We start from the raw sequence: 24,781 nt of genomic DNA, 5'->3' as shown, positions 1-24,781 counted from the left end.
TAGAATTACACCCAGGATACCACATTACATTTAGGAGTTATGTTTCCTTAGGTTCCTCTTAACTTTCCATGTTTTTGATGACCTTGACAGTTTGAGAAGTACCGGTTAAGTTATTTGGTAGGAAGCCCCTCTTGGAATTTGATGTTTCTTTTATGATTGTATTTTTTTCATGGGTTTTGTGGAGGAAGCCCATAGTGATGAGATGCCATTTTCATCACATCATATTAGGGTGCATACTAGCAAAACTATTTCTCTTAAAAAGTAACATTTTCCTTAATCTGTATTTTCTAATTTTTCCATAATAAAGAAAATTGAAGAAAATTAGAAGCAGTATCATCTTCCTTTACCTCCCACAAAGAAAACCACTTTTAACATTTTGGTGTATAATTTCCACATTATCTGTTTTGTGTATTTCTGAAAGAAAATAATACTGAGTATATTTGATAATGTGTTTTTTAAATTAATACATTCTGAGATCTATAGATGACAATGAATATTTTTGTATGTATTTACTGATGGATATGTGGATGAAGGAACTATAGTAATACACTTTATTTTTTTGTGATAAATAATGCAGTTTTATTATCACAGGCATCTTTGTAGTCATGTCTTTAGGCACATCTTTATTTTTTTAAGATGTGGGTGAATATCTCACCCACATTAAATCAGTACCTTAAAAAATTTCTTAAAAGAAATAAATACCTCTTGGATATGCCAAGAGGTGTGCACATATTTGAGGTTTTTGATACATACTTCCAAGCAGCTCTGTAGTTTCATTATTACCCACATCATGTGGCAATACCTATTTCTGTGTATCCTAGCCAGTGCTGAGAGTTTTCCTGTTTAAACTTTTTATGCAGTTAGATCCATCACTCTCTACCTGTATGATTTCTTTTTTTAAAGATTTTATTTATTTATTTGACAGAGATCACAAGTAGGCAGAGAGGCAGGCAGAGAGAGAGGAGGAAGCAGGCTCCCTGCTGAGCAGAGAGCCCGATGTGGGGCTTGATACCAGGACCCTGGGATCATGACCCAAGCCCAAGGCAGAGGCTTTCACCCACTGAGCCACCCAGGCGCCCCTCTACCTGTATGATTTCTTGATGGTGTTTTTCTAGTAAGCCGTATAGTTTTATTTTACTTTTTAAACCTTTTAAAATTGAGAAAAGTGCGTGAAATGTAGGTGTACAGCCTTAACGACTGATTTTAAAGTGAATGCCCATGAAACCACCACCCAGAAATAAACATTGCCAGCAGCTGTTCATATGCCTCTTTCCAGTCATAACCTTGAAGTTAACAACTATTCTAACTGCTGTGTAACAATTGTTTTCTGTTTTTTTTGTTATCTCATAAGACCTAATTATTCCTACCTAAACACTATGGGTTAGGTTTGCCTTTATATAATGTAACTCATATGTTAGATGTTATTTTTTTCTTCTTCTATAATTTTATTGAACTGTATTTAAAACACCATAAAATTCACCCGTTTGAAGTTTACGGTCCAGTGGTGTTTTGTATATTGAGAGTGGTGCAACCAGTACCACAACCTAATTTAGAACATTTCAACATCCCAAAAAAGAAACCCTGTACCTGCATTCCTCATACATTCCTCATTACCCCTTCTTGTCCTCCCAGCTCCAAGCAATCACTAATCTACCTTCTACCTATGGATTTGCCTATTCTGTACATTTCACATGAATGGAATTGTATAGTATGTGGTATTTTGTAACTTGAAAGCATAATGCTTTCAAGGTTCATCTGTGTTGCTGTGTGTATCAGTGCTTCATTCCGTTTTGTAGCCAAGTAAAATATTCCATTGTGTGAATATATATCACCTTGACTTAGTCATGCATCAACTAATAGACACTTATTTGAGTTGTTTCTACTTTTTGGCTATTGTGAATAATGCTACTAGGAATATTTATGCACAAATTTAAGAGAAATTTCCATTTATCTTAGATATACAGTTGACCCTTGATCAGTGCACATGTTAGGGGCGCTGACCTGCTATGTGGTTGAGAATCTGCATATGACTTGGACTTTTCAAAAACTTAACTGCTAATAGCCTGCTATTTTTTTTTTTAAAGATCCCATCCACTTATTTGACAAGAGATCACAAGTAGGCAGAGAGGCAGGCAGAGGGGGGGTGGGGAAGCAGGCTCCCCGCCGAGCAGAGAGCCCGATGCGGGGCTCGATCCCAGGACCCCGAGATCATGACCTGAGCCGAAGGCAGAGGCTTTAACCCACTGAGCCACCCAGGCGCCCCTAATAGCCTGCTATTGGCCAGAAACCTTACCAATAACATAAGCTGTTAATTAACACATATTTTGCATGTTATGTGTATTGTATATTTTATTCTTACATTAAAGTAAGCTAGAGAAAAGAAAATGTTGAGACAATCATAAGGAAGAGAAAATACATTTATGATACTGATTGTATTAAAAAACATCTGCGTATAAGTGGACCTCTGCAATTCAAACCCATATTACTCAAGGGCAACTGTTTACCTGGGAGGGGAATTGCTGGGTAATGTGGTAGTTCTATGTTTAGCATTTCAAAAAATGGTCCTACTGTTTTCCAAAGTGGCTACACCATTTTATATTCCCACCAGCGCTGTATGAGGGTTCCAGTGTTTTTATATCCTTGTCGACACTTGCTATTTGGTTTTGATTTTCTAATGATGTAGTTTTATTTGATGGTTAATTATGTTGAACATCTTTTGCTGGGTATATTGGCCATTTGTATATCTTCAGAGAGATCTCTTCGAATCTTTTGCCCATTTTAAAATTGGGTTGTCCTTTTATTGGTTTTGAGAGTTCTTTATATATTCTGAACACAAGTTCATTGTCAGATATATGATTTGCAAGTATTTTCTCCTGTGGGTTGTTTTTTCACTTTCTTGATGGCATCCTTTGAAGCACAAGTCTTTAATTTTATGAAGTCCAACTTAACCTATTTTTTCTTTGGTTTGTGCTTTTGACTTTCTAAGAAACCATTCTCTAACCCCAGATCCTGAAGATTTATACCTACATTTTCTTCTCCAAGAGTTTTCTCTCTTACATTAGGTCTTGGATTCATTTTGAATTAATTTTTACTATATGATGTGATATAGAACTTCATTCTTTTGTATATGACTATCTGGTTGTCCAGTACCAGAATTTGTTTTGACATCCTTGTCAAAAATCAGTTGACTCTAAATATGAGGGTTTCTTTCTGGACTCTCACTTCTATTCCATTCATCTATATGCCTGTCCTCATGCCATTGCCAAACAGTCTTGCTTTGTTAAGTTTTGAAATTGGAATGTCTAAATCTTTCAACTTTGTCTTCTTTTTCAGTATTTCCTGGACTATCCTGGGTCTCTTATATTTCCATATAAGTTTTAGGATCCATTTCTGTACAGAAACCAACTGGGATTTTGATTGAGATTTGCATGTAGTCTGTATATCAGTTTAGGGGAGGTATTGCAATCTTACCAATACTGGGTTCTGATTCCTGAACACAGGATGTCTTTCCATTTATTTAGGTCTTCTTTAATCTCTTTGAGTGTACTACTCATGTATTTTGTATTTTTGTGGTTTTCGGTGTAGTAGTCATATACTTTTGTTAAATTTACTCCTCAGTGTTTCATTCTCTTGGCTATTCTTTTTGCTGGATTGTTTTCTTAATTTTATTTTCAGGTGGTTAATTCCTAGTGTAGAGAGATACAATTGATTTTAAGTATATTGATGTTGTATCTGACACATTGTTGAACTTGTCAGTTTAGTTCAAATAGTTTTTTTAGTGGATTTCTTAGGATTTTTTAGGTATAGGGTCTTGTCACCTGAAAATAGAGATCATTTTGTCTTTCTTTCCAATCTGGATGCCTTTATTTTTTCCTTGACTAATTGTTCCAGCTAGAATCTCTAGAACAAGGTTAAATAGAAGTGGTAAAAACTGGTATTATTGTTTTGCTCCTCATCTTACAGGGAAGCATTTGGTCATTCTCCATTAAGCATGAGTGCTAGCCGTGTGTTTTTCATATATATAGGTGTTCTTCAGACTTTTTTTCACTTAACATTTTGTTGTGAGACTCATGGTGTAGCATGTAACTGTAGCTCATTCATTTACTTATATAAATATTTAACGTGTATCTTTAGTTGTATGAATATTCCAGCTTACTTTCCATTCTACTAACCATAGATTCTTAATGTTCCTCCCTAGTGCAATGTGCATACATTTCTGTTGGGTATATACTTAGAGGTGAAATTGCTTGTGGTATGTGTATTTCAAACTTTAAGAGGTCATGCCAACTTGTTTTCCATAGTGGTTGTGCCAATTTACCTTTACATGAGAAGTGTATGAAATTCTTAATTGCTCTGTCTCTTTGCTGACACTTGATATTTTAAGTTGTTTACTTTCAGCCATTTAATGTGTTGTGATATTCTATTGGGTTTTCCACATAATCCATTATCCTGGATTACTAATGAGATTGAGCTGCATTGAGAAAAACTGTTTATTGGCTTTGTGTGCGTGTGTGTGTGTGTGTGTGTGTGTGTGACTTGCTCATGTCCCTCCTCAGTTTTTAAATGACTTTGTGTTTGCGTGTGCATGTGTTCTGTTGAAATGTAGCAGTTTTTTCTTTTTTCTTTTTTATTTATTTATTTTTTTTTTTAGATTTTATTTATTTATTTGTCAGAGAGAGAGAGCGCAAGCGAGCAAGGGCAGACAGAGTGGCAGAGGGAGAAGCAGGCTCCCTGCGGGGCAAGGAGCCCGATGTGGGACTCGATCCCAGGACGCTGGGATCATGACCTGAGCCGAAGGCAGCTGTTTAACCAACTGAGCCACCCAGGTGTCCCAGTTTTTTCTTTTTTAAATATCTGTTCCAGATAAGAGTTCTTTGACAGTAATGTGTATTGTAAATATCTTCTCTTTTTAACCTTTTAATTTGTCTTTTGATGAATGGAAGTTTTTTAACTGTAGTCAAATTTGTCAATCATGGTTAGTGCTTTTAATGTTTCCTTTAAGAAATCTTTCCTGTTGGGGCACCTGGGTGGCTCAGTTGGTTAAGTGGCGAACTCTTGGTTTTGGCTCAGGTCATGGTCTCAGGGTCCTCGTACTTGGGGCTCTGCACTCAGTGGGGAGTTGACTCAAGGATTCTCTCTCTCCCTCTGTCCCTCCCCTTGCTCATGCACTCATGTGCCTTCTCTCTAAAATAAATCAATCTTAAAAAACAAAAACTAAACCTTTCCTATTATCCAATGCTGCCTTCTAAAAGCTTTAATAATTTGCCTTATACTTGAGTTTAACCATCTCTCTGGAATTGCTGTTTTTGTTAGGGTTTTTCTGATGGGTCTTGCTTGTGTACACGTGCAAACGAACTTTATATTTAACTTGTTCTACTCCTGGAAAAAAATCCTGAGAATACAATAGAATACAATCCTAATTTTTATTAGGATCACATTAAACATATGCATTGACTCTCTCCCAGTTCTTAGGGAGAATTGATATTATTATGATATTGAATTTTTTAATCTAAGAATATAGCATGCCTTTTCATTTGCTTAAATCTATTTTTGTTTCTCAAGAGTGTTTTGGAATTTTTTATATTTAGGTTTTTGCACAAATCTTGTAAAATTGATGCTTAGATATTTTATTTTTGTAATAGTAAGTAGGGTATTCATTTCTATTTCTTCTTGAATAATGTTTGTACATATGATTTCTATATTTTTTGTTATAACCTGTTACTTTTTAATTCTCTTACTGTTTGTAGTAATTTTTCCATTATATTTTAGGTTTTACTAGATAGGAGTATATCATTTGCTAGTGGAGATAATTGTAGCTTTTTTGTTTCACTGGTGCTCCAAATCATTTTCTCTTTAAGGTTACATTAGAGTCCTTCTATTTTATTAGGATATTCATAGCATGAATGCTGTTTTTCAAAGTGACCATACTATTTCGCATTACCAGAAGCAATGTCTGAGGTTTTGGTTGTTCTACATTTTTGTTAAAACTTGGTGGTATTAATCTTTTTTAATTTGTAGCGTGTATTGGTAATCTTACTGTGCTTTAATTTTTATTTACCTACTGACCCATGATCTAAGCATCTTTTTTTTTTTTTTTTGATTGATTGATTGATTGGAGAGAGATAGAACATGTGCAAGAGGGAGGGGAAGGGCAGGGGAGAGAGAATTTTAAGCAGGTTCAGGGCCAGGGTGGAAGGAACTGACACTGGGCTTAATTTCACAACTCTGAAATCATGACCTGAGCCAAAATCAGCAGTTGGACACTGAGCTGATGAAGCCACCTAGAGGCCCCTATGCATCTTTTGATGTGCTTTTCTTTCCCCCCTTTTTTTTTTTTTCTGATGTGCTTAATTGCCATTTATATATGTCATTTTGTCTTTATTTATTCCAGGATACAAGCCCTTTCTCTGATATGTATGTTGTGAATATTTTCTTCTGCCCTGGTTTTCCTTATCAGGTTCTTAATGTATCTTTTGAAGAGCAAAAGCTTAAGTTTTTATGAATTCAAATCAGTTATCTCTTTTAAGAGTTCATGGTTTTTTGTTCTAATGTAATCGTGTCACAGAAATTTTCTTAGGACTTTAGAAATTTGATAGTTTTACCTCTTACATTTATATCTATGGTCCATTATGAATTAGTTTTTTAGTATGGTATGAGGTAAATGTAAATGTAAATATACAGAATAGGCAAATCCATAGGTAGAAGGTAGATTAGTGATTGCTTGGAGCTGTCAGGACAAGAGGGGGTAATGAGGAATGTATGATAAATGTAGGTATAGAGTTTCTTTTTTGGGATGTTGAAATGTTCTAAATTAGGTTGTGGTACTGGTTGCACCACTCTCAATTTTTTCATATCAATATCCAGTTGATCTAATACCATTTGTCAGAAAAACTTCTTTCCTCATTGAATTGCCTTGGTATCTTTGTTGATAATTGACCATTTGTGGCCTATTTCTGAACTTTCCATTCTGTTCCCCTACCCTTTTGGTTAATAACAGTCTTGATACTGTAGCTTTACAGTAAAGTGTTGAAATGTTTTGGACAAGTCCTTCAACTTTATTTTCAAAATTGTTTTGAATAGGGGCGCCTGGGTGGCTCAGTGGGTTAGAGCCTCTGCCTTCGGCCCGGGTCATGGTCCCAGGGTCCTGGGATCGAGCCCCGCATCGGGCTCTCTGCTCAATGGGGAGCCTGCTTCCTCCTCTCTCTCTGCCTGCCTCTCTGCCTACTTGTGATCTCTGTCTGTCAAATGAATAAATAAAATCTTAAAAAAAAATTTTAAAAAAATTGTTTTGAATATTCTAAGTTCTTTGCATTACAAAATGAATTTAATGATTAGCTAGTCAATTTCTACAACAAAGTCTACTGGACTTTTAATTGGGATTATGTTGAATCTATAGACCAATTTGGAGAGAATCGACACCTTAAGAAATTGCTATTTGTCAGTTATACCTAAATAAAGCTGGAGGAAGAAAAAAAATTGAGTCTTCCAATTTCAGAACATACTTGTTGTACCTCTCTCTTTATTTATGTCTTCTTTAGTTTCTCTCCAGTAATGTTTTGTAGTGTTTTTTTTTTTTTTAAGATTTTATTTATTTGACAGACAGAGATCACAAGTGGGCAGAGGGGCAGGCAGAGAGAGGAAACAGGCGCCCTGCTGAGCAGAGAGCCTGATGTGGGACTCGATCCCAGGACCCTGAGATCATGACCTGAGCTGAAGGCAGAGGCTTAACCCACTAAGCCACCCAGGCGTCCCTGTAGTTTTTTATAGATGACATTTTCCATTAAATTGAAGAATTTTCTTTAGCATTTCTTCTAAGCTTCCTTAGATGATGTCCTTTTATTTCCTGATTATAGAATTCTGGACCAATTGTTCTTTTATTTCAGCATTTTAAAGATATGTTCTTGGACTATCTCTGGCCTTGGTGGTTTCTGAAGAGAAATCTGTTGTTATTTGGACCATTATCTTGTGTGTAATGTGTTGTTTTACTTTTGTTGTTTTCAAGATTTTTTTCTCCTTTTCACACTTTGATTATGATGTGTCTTAAGTGTGTTTTTTTTTTTTTTTAGTCTATTTGGGGTTCACCAAGTTTATTGAAAATGTAAATTTATTATGTCTTTTACCAGACGCATGGAATGTTGATCATTATTCAAATATCTTTTCTGTCCCTGCTTCTTCTTCTCCTACTCTAGGTCTCTAATTATACAACTTAAATTTTTTTATATTGTCCCACAGTTCCTGAGACACGTCCTTTTTTTCCAATTTTTTTTTCTGTTTCATTTTGGATAATTTCTATTGAGATATATTTAATTTTACTCACTCTTTGTTCTGTTATCTGAGTTTTATTAAACTTGTCCAGTGAGGATTTTTTTTTCTTTTAACTTTCAAATACTGTATTTTTCTTTTTTGCTCTTTCAAAGATTTTATTTATTTATTTGACACAGAGAGAAAGATCACAAGTAGGCAGAGAGGCAGGCGGAAAGAGAGGGGGAAGCAGGCTCCCTGCCGAGCAGAGAGCCCAATGCGGGACTCCATCCCAGGACCCCAAGATCATGACCTGAGCTGAAGGCAGAGGCTTTAACCCACTGAGCCACCCAGGCGCCCTGTCAAATACTGTATTTTTCAATGATTACATTTCTTTTTGGTTCCTTTATAGTTTTTATTTGCTGAGAATTCCTATATTTTCATTCATTTTAAATTTGTTTCCCTTTATTTCATAGAACAGAGACATAATAGGTGCTTTAAACTTTGAAAACTTTGTGGTAGCTCCAGCATTTTCATCATCTGTAGATTTTTTTTTTTCTTGCAGATTGGTCCATTTTCTTGGTTAGTTGCATGTCGAGTAATTTTAGATTATGATCAGGCACACCTTGTTTTATTGTGCTTTGCAGATACTGTATTTTCTTTACAGATTGGAAACCCTGCACCAAGAAAGTCTATTGATGCCATTTTGCCAACAGTGTTTGCTGATCTCAGATCTCATGTCTCTATGTCACATTTTGGTAATTCTTACTATATTTCAAGCTTTCTTATTATATTTGTTATGGTGATCTGTGTTCTACGATTACAACTCACTAAAACTCAGACAATGGTCAGCATGTTTTAGCAAGAAAGTTTTTTTTTTTTTTTTAAGATTTTTATTTATTCATTTGACAGACAGAGATCACAAGTAGGCAGAGAGGCAGACAGAGAGAGGAGGAAGCAGGCTCCCCGCTGAGCGGAGAGCCCATTGCGGGGCTCGATCCCAGGACTTTGGGATCATGACCTGAGCTGAAGGTAGAGGCTTTAACCCACTGAGCCACCCAGACGCCCCAACAAGAAAGTATTTTTTAAGTAAAGTTTGTATATTGTTTTTTAGATATAATGATATTACTTAGTTGACTTCAGTTGAGTCACTTACTGCACTGTCTGCTTTATTGTGGTGGTCTGCAACCAAATCTGTGATATCACCTGGGAATGCCTATATTAGATGTTCAGATTTTTAAGTTGTGTAGAAAATTGTATGGAGTTTCAAATCTCAGTTTATTTGTCCAAGCCTTTGCCACATTGGTCTGAATCTGTCTTTATATGCATAGCTCAAAGGTTAGTCATTGTGAGATTTGTGTGTGTGGTTTACACTTCAGTTAAATTCTCCAAATATTTACTCTGCAGGTTTGTGAGTCTGTTCTGTGCATGCATAGTTCAGGGCTTAGACTGAGGCGTGTACACATTTATGCACAGAATTTATGACTCCTTTCTCTGGTTCTCTCCTCTCTAGAAGTCTTCCTGCACTCTCTCTTTATCTTGGTTTTCAGCAATTTGATGTTAATATAACTTACAGTGGTTTTCTTCATTTTCTGCTAGAGATTCATTGAGCTTGTAGGTTTTAATAGGGTTTTAATTTTTATCAAATAGAATTTTGGTCATTAAAAAAAATTGGGTTGTGCGTGGCTCAGTCCTTCGGCTCAGATCATGATCCCAGGGTTCTGGGATTGAGCCCTCTGTTGGGCTACCTGCTCAGTCAGGAGTCTGCTTCCCCCTTTCCCTCTGCCCCTCTCCCACTTGTGCTGATTCTCTCTCTCTGAAATAAGTAAAATCTTTAAAAGAATAAACAAATCTTTTTTTTTGTCCCCTTCCCCTCTCCTCTTCTGGGATTTCAGTTACAATGGGGTTAGAAAACTTAACATGCTTAGTATATTTCTGTTTTAGTCTTCTTTCTCTCCATGTTTAATTTTATAGGGTTCTATTGTTATGTCTTTATGTCTGCTGATCTTTTCTGCATTAATAATTAATGTTAAATAAGCTGTTAATCTCATCCAGGATATTTTTCATTTCAGATGTAATTTTTCATCAAAGTTTGGTTTGGGTCATTTTTATATCCTTTATTTCTCATTGTGTTCGTGTTGTTTCTCTTAACATCTGAAATATAATTAGTTCTACTGCCAACATCATTGCTGGGTCAGTTTCTATTGACTGATTTTTCTCCTGGTTGTGGTTTATATTTTCTTTCCCTATTTGCATGCCTGGTAAATTTTGATTGGATGCTGAACATTTTGAATTTTATGTTTGAGATGTTAATCTTGTTTAATTTTAAAAATATTTTTATTCTTTTTCTGTGGCACACTTAAGTTTCCTGGAATCCATTTGGTCCTTTTAAGGCTTCTTTATAGGTTTTGTTAGGTCAGATTTAGAGCAGTCTTTATTTAATCTGGGCCTAATTTGGCCCCATTACTAAGGCAGTATTTGATATTTTGTGAATTAGGTCTTTCCACTATGGTTCTTTGGAACCTGCAGTATTCCCAGCCCTATTTCTTTCCTGTGACTCTTTCCCTGGCCTTGGCAGTAATATTCTCACATGGATATACAGATGTCTAGAGCTCTCTCTTTCTGTAGTTACCTTTCCCATAGTATTTCCCTCATCAAATTCTAGCCATTTTGTCCTTCCCAAACTGAACTCTGCAACTTGGTAAGATTGCTAGGCTGCCTTTGGCTTTTCTCTCCCTGTGCTGCAGGCTGGAAACTTCCTGGGGAGAAAACAGGAATGAGCATAGATAGGGCTCACCTTGTTTGTTTTCCTTTCCTGAGGGATCATTATGCTGTGCTGTCTGTTGTCTAATGATTGAAAATGATCATTTCGTGTATTTTATTTGTTTTTTATTTATTATTTATTTCTTGTTTTTTAAGGCAGGAAGAGAAGTTTGGTACTATTAATCTATTACGGCATGGCGCAGATTTCTCATTCTCATTCCAGTTTTGAAATTTATTGAAACTAAATTTGTAATTAAATTAGCATGGCTTTTATTTTTGTTATTTTTGCCCCAGTTGCTCAGATAACCACTCAGATTTGTGTATTAATAAAAGAGATACAGAAATTGTTAGGATGACTAGTATCTTACTTTTTTCACTGCTTCCTTTATTTTTGTGTTGTTTCTCTTTGGTTCATAAAGGACATGTATATAAAGCATGCAACTTAACCAAAAGCGAAAAAAGCATGCCATACCGAAGTTCACATGGTTCAACTCTTTTCAGTGAGGCAGGTGGTCTAAGCATAATCATAGTCTTATCAATAGACTTCTATATATGGGGATGTAGCAAGGGTAATATCGTTGTGTATGAAAGAACTTAAAATTATTTTTGAAATACTAGTGTATAGTTGTATACATGGTCACAAAACATGGTCTCAACTGCAGTCAGTTATTTTCAAGGACTAACCATGCTTGATTTGTTACTTGCTTTAATATTAAATATGATAATTTCTCCATTAGCACTATACAGCAAGAAGAGCCAAAGGACGAACTTTCCAAAGATGAGGTCATTCTGAAGCTGAAAGCGGAAGTGCAGCGTTTGCTGGGAAGCAACTCTGTGAAGCGTCACCTGGTATCTCAGTTACAAAATGATCTCAGAGACTGTCGCAACAAAATTGAAGGTCTCCAACAAGTGGAGAAAGATGAAAAAAGCATCACAGTTGAGGTTTGTAGAATTTGTCATCAAAAACCCGTTTTTAAAAAGTTAAATAAAGAAAATGTTTACAGTCTTTACATTTAAATCAAACCTTTGTCTTCCAGGGTTTCATTTGACGTTATTTAGAAGTAAAGTATAAAGAAGGGAATGCCACATAAAGTAATATATTTTCTAGTTCCTCCTGGCATCTCGTAAATGAGATGCTAATTAGGTAAAATTCCTTTACCACAAATTCAAGGAAACAGTCTACATAACAAATTACCTGTATTTCCTCAAGATTGGCTTGTACCAATGATGTTGTAGTTTTAAATTCTTCACAGCTAGATCTTTCAGCATTTTGTCCATAAGAATTCTCTGGCCCATGCTCCTGTAATAAGCATCATTCTACATAAGGAAATTAATTATGTAGTGGTGGTGTTATGAGTGGTATATGTGCTGCCGAAGTGAGCACATGAGTGGGATCTGCACAGAAACCAGTTAAGTCAGAATCATTGAATCCACTTTTATATCCTTTAGTTAGTGTCCTCACTGTACAGATGAGGAAAATGAAGCTGGAGGAAGTAGTAATTTAACCAACAGGTATTTTTTTAGATGAACACTCAAGCTCACAGTCATCTAATTAGCCCATGGACACCTTCAAACTATGCCTTTACTTATTTCCCACATTTCTAATGAGCTTTCTACTTAGGCTGTAACATTAGAAAGCAGGGTTGTGGGGTATATGGAATAAGAGCAAACTGTTCAGCTTAAGGTGTTTTTTTGTTTGTTTATTTTTGGGTTTTGTTTTTGGTAAAGCTATTCTGTGCAAGGTCTTGTGGGATTCAGTGAAAAGAAACAATGGTCATTCCTTGAAGGAATTTAGAATCTAGAACCACACTATCCTAATAGCAGTATAATGGAGCCACCTATGTAATTTAAAATCTTCTAGTAATCCCATTAAAGTAAAAGTAATGGTGAAATTAATTTTAAGAATATATTTTATTCAACCCAATATATTAAAAATATTATTTTCTCAGTATGTAATCAATATAAAATTATTAATGAGATGGTTTACATTTTCTATGTTTGTGCCAAGTCCTTGAAATCTAACATGTATTATCTACTTACAGCACATTTCAATTTGGACAAGGCACATTTCTTTCTTGGTAATTTTTTATTTAATTTCAATTTAATTAACATATGCTATATTATTAGTTTCAGAGGTAGAATTTAGTGATTCATCAGTTTTATACAAAACCCAGTGCTCATTACTTCAAGTGCCCTCCTTAATGCCCATCACCCAGTTACCCCATCCCCCCACCCACTTCCCCTCCAGCAACACTTTGTTTTCTATAGTTAAGAGTTTCTTATGACTTGCCTCCCTCTCTGTTTTCATCTTATTTTATTTTTCCTTCCCTTCCCCTCTGTTCATCTGTTTTGTTTCTTAAATTCCACATATGAGTGAAATCATATGGTATTTGTCTTTCTCTGACTTATTTTGCTTAGTGTAATACCCTCTGGTTCCATCCACATCATTGCAAATGGCAAGATTTCATTATTTTTGATGGCTAATATTCCATCGTGTGTGTGTGTGTATGTTTGTGTGTGTGTGTGTGTGTGTGTGTGTGTGTGTTTTGGTTTGTGTACCACATCTTCTTTATCCATTCATCTGTCAATGGACATTTTTCAAGTGCTCTATAGCCATATGAGGTTAGTGGCTACCATATTCAACAGTACAGGTCTGTAAGGAGATGGATGTGTATAACTTTGTGTAGTAAGGATGATGCTAGTTGCAAAGTGCTCTGAGATGGAATAACTAACCAGGCATGTTTGTAGGGGAGATGGTAAGGCAAGCCTTAGTGAGGTCTTTAGGGAGAGAATGTTTGATCTCTGTCCTGAAGGATAAATGCAGGAGAGAAAATAGGAAGAAACATTTCAGCCGTGAGCAGAAGTATATGAGAGGTTGTAGCAAATAAGCTGATGTAAGTAGGGAGTAGGGCATGTGAATGAAAGTCAATATTGTATAAACTCAACCTTTCTGGAATTTTTGAAGCCAAAAATATATAGATATTATATCAGTTTTTAGAATAATATTAAATCCTGACGTTAATGATATAATGTTGAGTTTCTCTGCTTGCTGTAAGGATGTTGAGAGAGAGAACATATCTATTTAAACTTCCTAAGATATCTTTTTAAAGAGAATTAGGTCATCAAAATCCTTTCTTAAAGCCTTTCTAAGTATTGAAAAGGCAAGCAAGAATATGTACTATGTAATCTTACTTAGCATGTTTCCTTTATGAACATTTGAAAGTATTACTATTCTTACTGCATATCCATTTTATAGAGAACAATTACAGATTATCACAAAGAGTCTGTTGTTTTTGCTTTCATTTCATTTGACTGTTCAAACAGTGCTGCTCTCTGACATTTCCAGGACCATAAGTGATGAAGGTTAGTAGCTTGTCCAAATGCAGCACTATGCATTGATTGGGAGTGGACCAAATCCTCTGCTGTTCATTCCAATTGAACAACTGGGCCATTAAGGTAGAATGTAGTAAAGTTCTTAGGAAGATCAGTCTAGCAGTCAGGACCCATATCCACATGGAATTTTTTGTTAGCATAATAATAAAACACAGAGGCCTTTCTGTATCTGATACTCGGTAGAGATCATTACCTAACTATGAGCTGTGGTTAAAGCTGTTAAAGCCATACTCTGATTCCAAGGTACTTGATAGGCAGTGTTCAATAGCTCAGAAGGTTCCTAGCTAGAATCTTTTTAGACATAGAAACTAGGAAGATAATGTGAGAATTGGTGTATTACATGTCTTATTTTCTTGAAGGTAATGTCTTTAGTATTCCAACTTTAGAAAGAAGTTTCATTGTGACACTCAAGTGGTGTTTTCTTTTTAAAGATTTTCATAAGGGTTTTGTGCTGATAGGTATAAGTATCTAGTGTCTGTCTGCCTACAGTGTGATAATATGTCAAAACTGAGTGTCATAGCTAGCCATGAAAATTGTTTTCCCATATATCATTATGATGTTATTTTCAATCATTTCATCCCATAGGAATAAAAACTCGCCAATGGGGAAGGAAGCACAAATGAGTATCTTAAACTTTAAAAAAGTGGGGGCCAAGTTAAAAAAAAATAAAAAAATTAAATTAAAATTAAAAAAAGGGCATTCTAATGAGTCAGTAAAATCCTTGAAAGTCTCATTAGTACCCCTACATTTAGAGAGAAGGTAACAGTAGGTATTCGTAGCTCTTCTCTTTTCTGACTAGAGTAAAAGCATGGCTTCTGGGCAACGATGGCAAGTGAAAGGGGAAAGTCAACAACTAGAGCAATCTCTGTGTAAAGAAAGGCAAAGGCTATGAAATGGAAGACTGAACCAGAACCTTGGTGTTCCACCACCCCACACATGAGTGAGGTGCACATTATCTCCCCAATGAGGAGAATGAATCTCAATACAGGATATTTTTCAGACATTGTGAAAGAGAGCGCAGACAAATGTAGCAGATATTTAAAAGAAAAAAAAATCTCTGTAGCCCCCACAATGAATAAAGAATTCATAAAGGTATAAAGGTAGGTAAGGCAGACACTTAGAGGTGAGAGGAAAATGAGAAGTCCTGTAAACAGGCAAATCTGGGAAGATGAGAAACAAACAGTGAAGGTTTGTAAGAGGTTCTGGTATGATGGCAATGTAAGAAATGCAAATGAAAGCAATTGTTGGCTACCCTTACCCCATCAAGTACAATAATTATTTCTAGAGAGTCACTGCCATTGGAGGCAAAGAGAGTTGGACAGATTCACTCAGACTAACTGACCATGTACATTTGCATGGCCTTATGGGAAACAACTTGCCAAAGTCTGTCATGAGTCTTAAAAATTGTACCTGTTGAATAAAATACAGATCTATGAGTTAATACTGGTTATTCAAACAAATAAGTACAGAAATAGAAGAGATGTTAAACTTAGTAGATGTAAGATAAAAAAATAGAATATTTGCATAGTCTCCAAGTATCTCCTCATAAGCTACTTATTCCTAATAACAAGTAGAAAAATTATGACTTTACAGTGAAGGTGCCTGCAGACACCACCTTCATTTATTGACCATCATCAGTGACGACAGGCGTTGACATCCTCTCTTTCCTAAAGCACACACACGTCACTTCTGTGGTATTCATGACAAAAATGGATGACCTGAATTTAATAATGAAGTAATATCAGAGAAACCCAAATTGAAAGACATCTTACAAAATAACTAGTTGATACTCTTAAAAAAAGTCATAGGTTTGAAAGACAAAGACTGAACTGTCCCTAGATTGAAGGAGACTAAGGAGACATGACAATTAAATGCAATGTGGAATCGTTGATTGGATCCTGAATTAGGAAAATGGACATGAGAGGAAAATTGGAGAATTTTTTTGTAGGGTCTGCAGATTAGTTAATAGTACTATATCCTTGTTAATTTCCTGGTTCTGATCATTGCACTGTGGTTGTATTTGGGGATGGTGATAAAAGTTATATGGAAATTATTTGTGTTGTTTTTGCAGTTTCTTTGAAGGTATGAAACTCATTCAAAAGCAGAACTTAGAATTTTTTAAAAACCTGAAAAGCTTTTGATTTCTTTTTAACATTTAGACTAAAATAGAGACCTCAGAAAATGGAACGAATCAATTATGGCCTGGCTCTTCTACTTCTGGTACGATTGTCAAAGATGATATTCTGCGACTTAAAAATGAAATTCACGTTTTACAACAACAAAATCAGGTGATTAAAAAATTTCCTGTATTTTGTGAGAGTTTTTATGACCTCATTAAATTCAAAGGATATAACAGACTTCTCAAAAATCCAGAGGCAATGTGATTTAGTAGACAGGTTTATTAGTAGGTGACTAAGGACTCCAGGTATTCCCCTTTATTGGTCATGAGGTGGTAGTTTCATGAGAAGGCGATTCCAGTTTCCTGTCTATAGAGAAACATGGCTACTAGAGGTGTTCTTCTCTTGACCAAAAGGTTACACCTTGTCTACTTATATAGTTGTGAAGATTATTGAATCCTAAGACTTATTTTAAGACCTTGGTTAGCTAATACTTCTCTGGTTAAATGTTTTCATATCATACAGTTCAAAAGGAATTCAAAATTTTAAGTCTTAACCCCATCAGAAAGCTACTTGTCAAATAAGTGAATCTATACTCTTACAGGGGTTATAAAGAGACTTTGTAGAATTATGAAAATGATTCATCAGTGTTACAGGGTAGAGATAAAGCACAGAGGATATTAAAAGATAAGATTGGACTAATCAGTGAAAATGGTGTTTATTTCCTCTAACTACTTTATTCTTTTGTATCTAGGAACTTAAAGAAACTGAAGAAAAACTGAGAAATATAAATCAAGACTTATGTAGTCAGATGAGACAAATGGTACAAGATTTTGACCGTGATAAACAGGAGGCAGTGGATAGGTAAAGTCTACGTAGAGGTCTAATGCCTGCCTCCACTCTCTGCCCTCCAGTCCCTGCTTAGGAAAAAAAAAAAAAGATTCAAGAGAAATTATGGAGTGAACCCTCCCTGCTGAGATCTTAGACCGAAGAAGAGGAGTCCCTGGCTTCTCAAATTAGAATTCAGAACACATTTTCCATGGGAATGATGTTATATAGTGGGTTGGGTTCTATAGCACCATCAAAACTAGTTCATTGAAATAGTATAGCTTTATGGTTTTTATAGACTGTCTGGGAAACTATTCTTTATTAGGAAGAAATCTGTGGGAGGGCATATGTCTTCCAAATACCAAATCATAAACTTGGAAACAGATTTTTGGAGCATAACTTACTTGTGAGTTGGGTACTTCTAGTATTTACGTTTAATCTAGATATCTTGGAATTTTGGAACTATACCCTATTATTTCAATTAATTTTTTATCAATAATCCTCAACCAAAGACCATTATCTGTGTGAAGGATTGGGGCATTTTCATGTCCAAGTTTCTAATTTTTCTCTAGAAACATTAGATGAAAGACGATTTTGAAGATTCTTTAAGCTCATCCATTGGGAATTAATTATTACCACTTTTGGTTGGGGAAAACCAACCTGACCTTAATTATAATTTGTATCAGAGGGAGGGAGTGGGTAGGGAAGGAAGGAAAAGAAACCAGTTCATCTTGGTGTTTCTAGTAACACTGGGTACTGCCACAGATTCTACTGTCGGCTCTCTGTTTCTAGGTGTGAGAGGACTTACCAGCAGCACCATGAAGCCATGAAAGCCCAAATTCGGGAAAGCCTCCTAGCAAAGCATGCTCTGGAGAAGCAGCAGCTCTTTGAAGTTTATGAGGGGGCTCGCTTACAACTTAGGTAAGAACAGGAGCATGTAGCTACCCTTTACGCTGTAGAGACAGTATTCTCTTCCATACTTGAGAAGAAAATTGTTTTTCAGCTCTTGTATTATTTTGTGGTCATTTAGTTGCCGGTTTTGTGTATCCAAGGTCTGACTTAGACAAGATGAATAAGGAGATGGCTGCTGTGCAAGAATGTTACCTGGAGGTGTGCAGAGAGAAGGATGACCTGGAGTCGACTCTCAGGAAGACCATTGAAAAGGAGCAACAGGCTCAGGAGAAGGTATGGGGCAAGTTCATGTTCTCTTTGCTCCATCTCATCCCTCTGGCCTCACTGTTGTCGTGGAAACGAATGCACTTGTTCTCTTGTGAACTCTTGAAGGCATACGAAGTCCCTTTGCTTTTGGCTGTATCACATCAGTATAGCTCACAACGTATAGTAAGTATTGAGATGGTTAGTAAAGCCTAAGTAGAAAATGTCGTACATATAGAAGAAAAGGATTCTTCCTTATATATTTATTCTAAGAGGCAAAATAGGGTTCTAAAAATAAATAAATAAATAAATAAATAAATAAGAATGGACCCAAGTCACTTTGACTCTGAAACCCAGGGATCCTTGTTTTGCAATCATTTGTTGGCTGCAGGCAAACCTGCCTAGTCCTGTGAGCACTGCACAAAATATTCCCTCAGACACATTTTCCTCTGACCCACTTCTCTCTCAGTACCTAAGTATCATTTTCTTCTTCTGGGGAGAAGGGCAGGAATTTGAACTTGGAACTTATGGAGCTATGGAGAGCAAGGTCACACTGTTAGTGTGACCCAATCTTTCAGGGAATTTCTCATTTTTAGGGAAGCCGGAGGGGCTACTCTCCTCCCTTCTCCTGCCTGAATCTTCCAAGTTGCTATTGGTGAGTGTCCAGAAGTAAAATCACATGTAAACAGTCACCTCTCTTTTCTTCTCTGTCCTGGCGGGAGTCTCATCCAGACGCACGTCTGACTCTCCCTTCCACTTTGGACCAGCCTACAGACCACAATTTGAAAGCCACCTGCGTCAAGATTAGAAAATATTTTTAAAGGCTTGAGTAAATGTTCTATACAGAGGTTTTCTGAACAAAGTTACATTAAAGCAGGCTATTGCTACTACAGGCTTAAAAAGAATTAGTAAAGAGCAGGTGAGGAATTCAGCTCGTTTAATATTTTGATTATTTTTTAGTAGATTAGTATGATAAAAATAACATACCATGTACACATATCATCTAATGGAAAAAGAACTTCTAAAGGGAGCTATTTGAGTTAGTGCTGGCAGTATAAAATTTAGAAAGTATATTAAATTACTTAGAAATTAAGAACTTAGCTTGCAGTAACGTTTAAAAGAATTAAAATGGGGGAAGATCTTTACTGGGATTACTTCTTTTTAAATATATAAATTGACAAAGAACAGAAGAACACTTCTCTCAAAGAGGTCATTCCTTTCAGGAATATATTTTTTGGTACTTTTAAAAGAATCAGTTTAGCTATAAAATTGGATCTCATATAATCAGCCACTTGCAGTTAACAGCAGATACGACATTGGTTCATGAATGCTTGTGCACCACAGCAGGAAGGAAAGTTAAAACTGCTATTTGGGGCACCTGGGTGGCTCAGTGGGTTAAAGCCTCAGGTCATGATCTCAGGGTCCTGGGATCGAGCCCCGCATCCAGGCTCTCTGCTCAGCGGGAACCTGCTTTCTCCTCTCTCTCTCTGCCTGCCTCTCTGCCTACTTGTGATCTCTGTCAAATAAATAAATAAAATCTTAAAACAAAAAAAACTGCTATTTGGCCCTTCCAAAAAAACTTAGGGGTTAAATTTTTTACTTTAAAAATTTCAAATTGTCATACAGTGAAATTGACTTTTAATTTGGTTTAGAGTTCTATACACTTTTAACACACGATTTAACACAGGTATGGAGTAATGAGGGTACAGAAGACTTATCACCCTACAAGACTGCCTTGTGCTAGCCCTTTGTAGTTATACCCAACCCCACTGAGAGGGCCCAAGTACTTAACCACATGAGATGTAGAATTCATTCCTTTTCTGGGAATACTTTAGTTTTTTATTTAGACTTACACAAACCCGTTATAAAATTTAGTGATCTTCGTAAGCCAGACAGAACAGAATTTTAAATGTAAGAGAAATTTATTAATCTTTTCATATCCTCCAGAGGTAGGCAAAGATATACCAATCTGTTTTCCTAGGAAATGTCTCACACGCACACCATCGAAGACTTACTAAACTCAAGCAAGCTAGGGAACTTGAGGGTAGTCCTTCTCTGCAGGATATAGCCATTTTCCCTGCAGTTGGCTTTCAGGTCAGTAACTTAGTCTGGATACAGAATTTATAAGATAGGTAACCCCAAGAATCCCAGGGTGTATTTTCCTGTTCCATATGTGTTCTTTTCTGAAACACTTACTGAGTCAGACTGTGGGTTAAGTAGAACTCAATTCCAAGTTTTAAAACTTATTAAAACACAGTGAACTTCCCTCACATGTTAGCCTGGTTTGTTCAGAGAATGGGAAAAACGTAGACACAGAGCCCTTCAGACTGTGTAGTAATCATTGGAAGTCATGAATTTGCAGACAAGGCAAAGGTGGGCAGTATTCCCATTCGTAATGTCATTTCCATATACCTTAAGACTCATTTATACAAATTGTAATAAATGCTAAGTCATTCCTTAGAAGTTAGAATTCTTTTGCTGTCAGGCATGCAAAGTTCAGATGTTTTAAAGCCATCCGGAAATTTACTTCCCTTTAATGATAAAACTTTAAAAATGAGGTATTCCCGTGTAGGATGTTCAAATGGCAGATCCCTGGTGCTCAATAGATCTATTACTTTACTTCTATAAAGAGAGGAAAGGAAGGTTTTCCTCATTGTGGTAGATTGCAAAAATGGCCACATGTTCTTCCCGTCAGTGAATGTGTGCTGTAGTATTGTAGTGTGGCTTTGTGGCTATTCTCAATAAGAAGTGGTTTGTCATCCCTTGAATCTGATCTTGGCTGCATGACTTACTTTGGGCAATGGGACATTAGTATATGCAAAAAGAGCCTTAAAAAGCATTTGTGCATTGGGGCTTACAAGCTTGACGCTCTGAGGAACACTGTGACCACCACCATGTGAATGATCTGGGATAACCTGCTGAGTGATGACCCATGTGACCAAGTTGTCCTTCTAGCCAGACATGCGAGCGAGGCCATCTTAGACCATATAACCTCAACTGCCTGCAGAGATCAGCTGCATTGACTTAGGTCAGAACCACCACCCAGCTGACCCAGAGAATCATGAGAAATAATAGATGTTTGCTGTTTTAGTTTAGTTTTGTTAAATTTGGCTGGCTTACTTTGTAGCAAAGCTGATAAACATACAAACATACAAATACACAGAAAATTGGTAGCAGTTTTCTACTTAGTCAAAAGGAAATGTAGATACATATGGAAACAACTCCTGAACGGTAGATGTACACAAGTAAGACAGTTTGAGGATTCCTTCTAAAGTCAACAAAAAATCACAGTGATATGTGATATGAGCCTGGACAACTTTCTTAGCCATGTGATGGAGACTGTCCTATAGTGTTAGTACAACTGTAGTTTCCATGACTTGAGTGTGAGGAAATGGGTCCTTTAGTCACCAGAGAATTTCTGAAACCATGCAACACTGAGCAAAACTAGGTGGCATCTTTTTGGCACCTGCCATTGGTGCAGATTCCATTGGAATCAGATGGCAATTCAGACCAAAATAAGCCAGGTCAGGTGTGAACTAGAAAAAAACCCAGGCAACCAGGTAGTCCTAAATCGGATCTAATGGTAAAGAGACACTGAGCCCGAGCATTGTTGCTGCTTGGCAGTAGGGATGGCACATGTACACTTCTCAGGCATGACATTCTGTGGGCTTCAGTGGCATCTCAGTAGAATGTCCAGAGAACCATTTCTAAAAATTTCTAAAACAAAACTGTTATAGGTCATTTTGATCCCCGAGTAGACCTTTATTAGAGTTTTTCGATCAACTGGATTCCTAGAGTACGTAGAGAATGTTATAGTAATACTTAAATTATTAGACTTTATCTGGCCCTTGACAGTTACTATTTGATAATGCTTCAGCTGGTTGTGATAAAAACTTTTGTCTTTGGTAGTGGAAAAAAAATAATACCAATCTGAATTTATTACAGGATGTGTAACTTTTAAGATAGAGCAATAATTTTTGACTTCCACTGGAATAAGTCTTTGAGAAGTATACATTTTTTTTCTGGGCTAGAATATCTAATGGGTCCCGTGATAGGTAAGGTGTAAATGTAAATGTCAGTTTCACTTTTTAAAAAGTTGGTGTTCTGGAAATTTACTTATTTATTGAATAGTTAGATGCTTTTTCTTTTGATACAGGCATATATAATTTTTTTTATCCAATATTTGAGATCTAAGGTCTTCACAAGACAGTTTACTAAGCTGATAGAGTTAACATGCAGGAAGATCATTTGTCTCTGTTGCTATTACATGCATGTAACCATTATTTTATATATTTGACTTGAAGAATATTAGTGTTATACAAAGATATTTACTTGAATTTTGTTTAAAGAGACAGCTATTGGAGGAAAGAGAAGAATATGTAAGCAAACTGCAGGTGGAACTTGAAGAAAAGTACCAACATACCCTAATGATGGAAAAGAACAAGTGGCTGAAAGAACAAGAAACTGATATTAAGCAACAGGTTGAAAATGAAGTGATGTTAGCCAAATCACACTGGGATGAGGAGCAGAAAGAGGTGTGGGTTAAAATTTCTTTCTAGTCACCATGTTTAAAAAAGGTAGTATTAACTATAGAGAACAGTTCTTCCTGAACACAATTTTTAATTGCCAAGTACATACGTAATCATTTATTTCATGTCTCAGAATTGGGCTATTGGCAGCTTACACTAGTAAGCTTTTATTTTTTTTAAACTCCCTCCCCCCCCACAACTCTTCAACCCAATTCAGGATATAATGGTTTTTGGAGGAGCACTTTTTTGATTCCTCAAAATGAAATCCACATCTAATTTCATATTAGGGAATGGTTCAGATAATGCCAGAACAGTCTATAATAAGAAATACCCTGTATTGTAGATTAGAAGAAAGAAGTAATGACTAGACAGGCTCAGAAGCACAAAACATTACCTCTGTTACCTAAGTAGCAAATGAGATTGCTAGTAGTTTTCTAGAAAATTTAGAATCAGTTTATGATCTAGAAAACTTAGTCGGAAATGAAATAAATTTTCATGCTTATTGAAACTAGATTCTTTTAACCACAAGATCGCTATTAACTGGAGTTGGGACCACCTATAAAGGTGGACTAGTAGACCACTGTTCTTTCTTTCGGCCTTTCCTGCTTTCCACATCCCCAAGAGCAATTCATTAGTCTAGTGTTGGCACCTGAAATTCTTTTACTCATCATGTTTTAATATAAAAATATATATTCTAGAATATATATGTTATATGTATTTATATATATAAAATCTGGGTAGCATAAAACAAATTCCCTATTTTTACATTGTTGCAGATTGTTTTTTGTTGAATTTGCTAACCAGTTTTTACAAGAAGGATGAAATAGCTAATGTTTTTGTGAGACTGTCAGGAAAGCATAAACCCTTACACAGGTTGCCATTTCAAATGAACCAATACAACCTGGGAATGTGGTAGCCAGGGAAGTGGTCTGAGAACTCTGGATACCCAGAAGGTAGAAAACAGGAAAAAGAAAAAGCAAGTTCTGCTGTATCACATTTTTGCCTAAGACTGACTGTGTTTGGATGCATCCTAGCATTTTGTTGAAAGTAGAAAGTTATTAAAACATTCTTCTGACTTACTGGTGGAGCACAAGGAGTAACATGGAGGAGAGTGGGAGATGGAGAGGAGAAGTGAGTTGGGGGAATCGGAGGGGGAGACAAACCATGAGAGACTGTGGACTCTGAGAAACAAACTGAGGGTTTGGGGGGTGTGGGATGGCCTGGTGGTGCGTATTAAGGAGGGCACATATTGCATGGAGCACTGAGTGTGGTACGTAAACAATCCTGGAACACTGAAAAAAATAAAATAACAACAACAACAAAACATTCTTCTACTATGCACCCCCCTTCTTGAATTTACAGTTAACTCAGTAGAGCTTAGTATCATAACAAACAAGATTCTAATCTGTTTAAGTAAATAGAACTATTTTTATATTGTTCAGTTTTAGGTTGATTAATTAGATTTAACTCAGTCCCTGCTTTGTGGAAAGTCTGGTGTCGATGGGAAAAAAACCACATATTAATAGAAGTTTTCTTCTTTAAAAAAAAAAAAAAAAAGGAATCCTGTCATCTTTGTATTGGCAGTGTCAAAGCTTCCAGAAGGTTGCATCTTGAGAGCAAGATAGCCTGACCTTATGCAGTACACTTTAATCCTCCATGTGATTTATGTCACATATATACACAGTAACTTTCAGGATTTACTTGAGAATATATTTTCATCAACTAAGTTTCTAAATCTCATGTAATTACTACAAC

The 24,781-nt window shown here is 36.2% G+C and overlaps 1 protein-coding gene across 1 annotated transcript in view; it reads left to right on the top strand.

The window, feature by feature from the left end:
* The window catches only part of CEP152 (centrosomal protein 152), a 98,529-nt gene that overhangs the window by 37,714 nt on the left and 36,034 nt on the right, over positions 1-24,781 (top strand). Inside the window, exons 13-17 of the mRNA XM_080808327.1 lie at positions 11,742-11,946; positions 16,557-16,685; positions 17,269-17,378; positions 18,135-18,263; positions 18,395-18,527. Of these exons, the coding sequence (XP_080664453.1) occupies positions 11,742-11,946; positions 16,557-16,685; positions 17,269-17,378; positions 18,135-18,263; positions 18,395-18,527 (706 nt within the window). The remainder of the gene's footprint in view (positions 1-11,741; positions 11,947-16,556; positions 16,686-17,268; positions 17,379-18,134; positions 18,264-18,394; positions 18,528-24,781) is intronic.

This window comes from Martes martes (assembly GCF_963455335.1).
Source record: "Martes martes genome assembly, chromosome: 7".
Lineage (NCBI taxonomy): Eukaryota > Metazoa > Chordata > Mammalia > Carnivora > Mustelidae > Martes > Martes martes.
Note: the sequence above shows the minus strand (reverse complement) of the source record. Positions and strands in the feature narration are given on the sequence as shown.